The 4987-nt window shown below is 46.1% G+C and overlaps 1 protein-coding gene across 1 annotated transcript; it reads left to right on the top strand.

The window, feature by feature from the left end:
• The first annotated feature begins 449 nt into the window (after positions 1-449).
• On the top strand, positions 450-3699 carry LOC145940203 (uncharacterized). Its single transcript, XM_083045116.1, has 5 exons — positions 450-478; positions 544-2098; positions 2182-2481; positions 2530-2782; positions 2876-3699. The coding sequence occupies exons 1-5, from the start codon at positions 450-452 to the stop codon at positions 3697-3699; spliced, it is 2961 nt and encodes a 986-aa protein (XP_082901242.1).
• Positions 3700-4987: the final 1288 nt, after the last annotated feature.

Here is a 4987-nt window from a genome sequence, read left to right as displayed (position 1 = left end):
AAATCGTAATATTAGAATAGTAATAATATTAAAGCAAAATATTATATTGGAAACGCGTGAAATTGGAATTGGAATTGTTTAAAATAAATGTGGAGAATTATTATAAATGAAACACACACTTTTATTCTAAATTAACACTACACGATACAAAGTTAACTAAAGTTAAAGTTTTAATACTAGAGTTAGGACTTATAATATTAGAGTTAGAATGTTAGAATTGAATTAGATTTAGAATTAGGAGAGCGTTCAAGGTATGACTGCTCTAGTCGGAGTAGCGATGTGATCTGCCGGATTTTGGGATCGCTCTGAGGTCCTTCGTTTTCGGTGGCTTGGCGCTGCGGCGGCCCGAGAGTGGGAGACGCTCGGTGTGGCGGGGGCGTTTCCCCATAGTGGGAAGTTCCTAGACGTTACGCAGCGCCTCTCTTAGTCACTAGGCTGAGTTAGGCATCATGGCCGGCACTGGCGCGCTTTTCAAACGGTACTTAGAGGACTTAGAATTTATTTCATGTGAAAGTAAAAATTTTATGTGACCGGACGTGACAGCGGCTCAATTAAGCGAGGACCTGTAAACACCCCCGTCGCTCAAGAGACTTCGTTCGGCTGGATTATTTCTGGGCCAGCGAACTTGTTTACGTCTTCTTCTCGCTCGGTCTCGTTCACTATTCGATCCACCACGGACATCGATCTTCATGAAGAACTTAAGAGATTTTGGCTACAAGAAGAAGTCACGTTATCAGCTTCTAATCATTTTAGTCCAGACGAGCTCGAATGTGAAAAGCACTTTCAAGTAACGCATTCTCGAGATCACACCGGAAGATACATTGTCCGTCTACCATTTCAATCATCTTGCAAGTCATTAGGAGAATCTCGTTCCTTAGCTGTTTGTCTCGAAAGAGTTCACCATCGAATACAACGAGAGCCATCTTTCGGTAACCTCTATGTAGAGTTCATGACGGAATACGAGAGCCTGGGACACATGCAGCGAGCAGCAAACGTTCAAGGTCATATTACTTCAGTCTATCTTCCTCATCAGGAGGTTTTCCGTGAATCAAGCTCCACGACAAAATTGAGGATCGTATTCAATGGATCGTCGCGCACCAATACCGGTGTCTCACTCAACGACTGTCTTCACGCTGGACCGAAACTGCATCTTGATGCAGTTCTTCTTTGCTGGCGAATTCACGCATACGTCTTCGCTGCCGATATTCAAAAGATGTATCGGCAGATTTTGATCCACCCAGACGATCGAGATCATCAACGAATAGTCTGGAGTGAAGTCGGAGCTCCTCAGGACTTTCAGCTCTGTACAGTAATGTACGGCCTCACCTGTGCTCCGTTTCTCGCGCTGCGCGTAATTCAGCAGCTCGCCTCCGACGAGGAGCATAACTATCCGCAAGCCGCTCAGATTCTACGAAAGGAAATCTATGTAGACGACATTCTTTCCGGAGCTGATTCTTCGCAAGAAGCTCAAACTAAGGCAGCTCAACTGACACGACTTTTTATGGCGGGCGGCTTCCGCTTACAGAAATGGGCGTCAAACGACGAGTCTATTCTCTCGAGTATTTCAACGTCTCCGGAACTCTCATCCACTCGAGAACTTCCGACTGAAGCTCGCACTCTCGGTCTTGCTTGGCATCCAACGAACGATGTATTCAAGTTTTACGTAAGTCAATCTAATTCTACAGGAGTACTCACTAAACGATCTGCATTATCTCGGGTAGCTCAACTGTTCGACCCCCTCGGATGGCTCGCTCCAATCACCATCGTGGGAAAAATATTCATACAACGACTCTGGAAATCAGAAATAGGATGGGATGATCCACTACCTCCATCTCTAGCTCACGAATGGGTCACCTTTGACGAAGGTTTGCGCGGCGTGTCCGAGCTCTCAATTCCTCGCTGGATCGGCACTTCCGCATCTGTACAAGGCATCGAACTGCACGGATTCTCCGATGCTTCGCAAAACGCACTTGGAGCGGTTCTCTACGTCCGAACCTTCCATAACTACGCAGATGCGAAGGTCGAAATCCTCGCAGCCAAAAGTAAAGTCGCTCCGGTCAAACGACAAACGATTCCGAGATTGGAGCTCTTCGCTGCTGTATTACTAGCTCGTCTGCTTTCTCGAGTTCGAGATCTCCTCGAGTATCAACATGTACATGTTCACCTCTGGATCGATTCGAGTGTCAGTCTCGCTTGGTCCGAGGTCATCCGTCGAGATGGAAGGAGTTCGTCTCGAATCGAGTGGCCGCCATTCAGGATCTAGTTTCCGATGCGGGCTGGCATCACGTCGCTGGAGTGGACAATCCTGCCGACTGTTTGTCTCGCGGTCTCTCTCCGCATCAACTTCATCAGCACCATCTCTGGTGGCACGGTCCATCGTGGCTTCAAGGTCCCTCTGTTGGATGGCCTACAGGAAATCCTCCTATCGACTCATCAATCGACCTTGAAAAGCGTCCACAGAATCCAGTTCACGTCTCGATGGTAAGTGCAACACCTGATTGCTGGGACTTAATAGATCGATTTTCGCAGCTCAACCGTCTCATTCGCATAACGGCCTGGATTATGCGCGCAACATCTCGCTTCAAAGGTCACAAAAGCCTATTCTCCCTGGGATTGACAGCGGACGAGATTCTCAACGCCCGAACCTTCTGGCTGAAAGAAACGCAGAGGACATACTTCAGCCGAGAACTGGAGCTCTGCTCTCGGAAAGCTGCTCTTCCTCGCACTCATCCGCTTCTCAAACTCTCACCATTCGTCGATTTGGAAGGCATTCTTCGCGTCGGTTGACGCTTGCAAAATTCATTATTGGATTCGAACAGCAAACATCCAGCCATATTGCCTCGCGACTTTTTTTTCTCACGCCTTGTCATTTCAGACATCCATCAACAGACGCTTCATGGCGGAGTGCAGGTCGTGCTAGCAACGTTGAAGCAGCACTATTGGGTCATCGGCGGTCGCGTACCCATCAGCTCTTTCATTCGTCGATGCATTCGATGCACCCGACATCGCGCCGCCACCGCCAGAGAAATTATGGGATCGCTGCCAACGTCTCGCGTGACACCAACGCGTCCGTTCTTCAACTCCGACGTGGATTATGCCGGTCCCTTCAATCTCCGAACATGGCGGGGAAAAGCTTCTCGCAACTACAAGGGCCATCTGATAGTGTTCGTCTGTTTCGCCACATCAGCAGTCCACCTCGAGCTCGCCACGGACTACTCAACGCAAGGATTTATCGCTGCGTACCGACGATTCATCAGTAGACGCGGCCGATGCAGTACACTGCATAGTGATTGCGGCACGAATCTTGTCGGCGCCGATGCGGAACTTCGTCGAATGTTCAATTCCGCGTCCAAAGAAGTCGCCGAATTGTCTCATCTTCTCGCCGTCGACGGTACTACGTGGAGATTCAATCCTCCCTCCGCTCCACATTTCGGTGGTAAATGGGAGGCCGCGGTAAAATCTACCAAATTTCACCTTCGACGTGTTCTTGGCGATTCCGTCCTCACGTACGAGGAATTTAGTACACTTCTTGTGCAGATCGAAGCAGTCTTAAATTCGCGACCGTTTTGCGCGCTCTCTGACGATCCTGCCGATACTTCCGCGTTGACACCCGCACACTTCCTCGTCGGCGAGTCTCTCATCGTTATTCCGGAACCGTCGTTAACCGAAACGCCGATGTCACGTTTGTCACGGTGGTAACTTCTCCGACATACGCTCAAACGATTTTGGCATCGCTGGTCGACCGAATATCTTCAGCGCTTGCAGACTCGTAATAAGTGGCAGCAATCATCTCACTCAATATCAATCGGATCTCTCGTGTTAATTCTCGATGAGAGATATCCACCGTCGAAGTGGCCGTTAGCGCGAGTAATCGCTGTCCATCCTGGGTCTGACGGTCGAATTCGCGTCGTCACCGTCCGTACTGCCGTGTCATTCCGACATATCCGTGTCTTTCTTCAAAAGACCTATCGTAAAATTATGTCCGCTTCCGATCGAGTCGTAACGTTCATAACTTTAATAACCGTATTTATGCGAGCGCTCTCCTTAACAATTTTCTGTTTGCCAAATCGCGTTTTTTAAAACTCTCTTTGCGTATCTCGTACCTCAGGTTATTGTCCTTCTAGTATTAATTCTATCTGCTTATACTATATTGGATTAATTCTCAATTTGATTGTTAACTACTTCAGCGGCGTTCATCACGCCCCTAAGGCGGGCGGTAATGTTCAAATATTTCAATTAATTTATTATCTTCGTAAGGAGTTAATTCGAATTTCTGTATCTCGATGTATTTAACGTCTGTATCTAAATTTATATTTGCATCGCGTTTCTTTTAAATTTCTTATTAAAGCCGTGCAACGGCTCTTCTTCGCGCCGAACGTGTTTACATTTTTTCCGCGTTTCGAGCGTCTTACCGCGCATCTCACCGTTCCTCGCGGCTTTCAAATCAACTGCTCGGTATCACAATACTCGAGTCCTTGACATGCATATATACGCCGAAATAATCGAATCAGATATCGACCGTTTTCGTGAGAGCATCTCTTTCATCGCTTCTCTGTAAATCGCGAGACTAATAATTTTCGCTGAGGAAAAATCGTCTCCAAATGATCCCAGGAATCTGCCTACGACAGGTGAAACGCGAACCACCGGACACCCTGTATATATGGGGCATTTCACGCCAAATCAACGACTTTTTTCTCCGACCATTTTTGATTTGCCTCATTTTTTTTTGTTTTTGTATTCATTGAAAGTAGCTTCCATGAATTTTTTTAGATTTTTATCTATATCAATTTCCGTGTTACACATTTAAAAGAAATTGATTTTAACCCAATTTTCGAAAATTTTAAATATTTATAACTTGAAGAAAAATAAAAATATTGTCATTGATAAGGTGATCATTTTTTTTGTCTTTGAATGTATTTTTCGAAAAAAAATATTTAAAAAATTAAAAAAATAATTTAATTGTGTTTTAATCAATTTTAACCGAAAT

The sequence above is a fragment of the Prenolepis imparis genome, unplaced genomic scaffold (genome assembly GCF_030444845.1).
Source record: "Prenolepis imparis isolate NDT839.2.m4 unplaced genomic scaffold, iyPreImpa1.0 SCAF_9, whole genome shotgun sequence".
Classification (NCBI taxonomy): Eukaryota; Metazoa; Arthropoda; class Insecta; order Hymenoptera; family Formicidae; genus Prenolepis; species Prenolepis imparis.
Note: the sequence above shows the minus strand (reverse complement) of the source record. Positions and strands in the feature narration are given on the sequence as shown.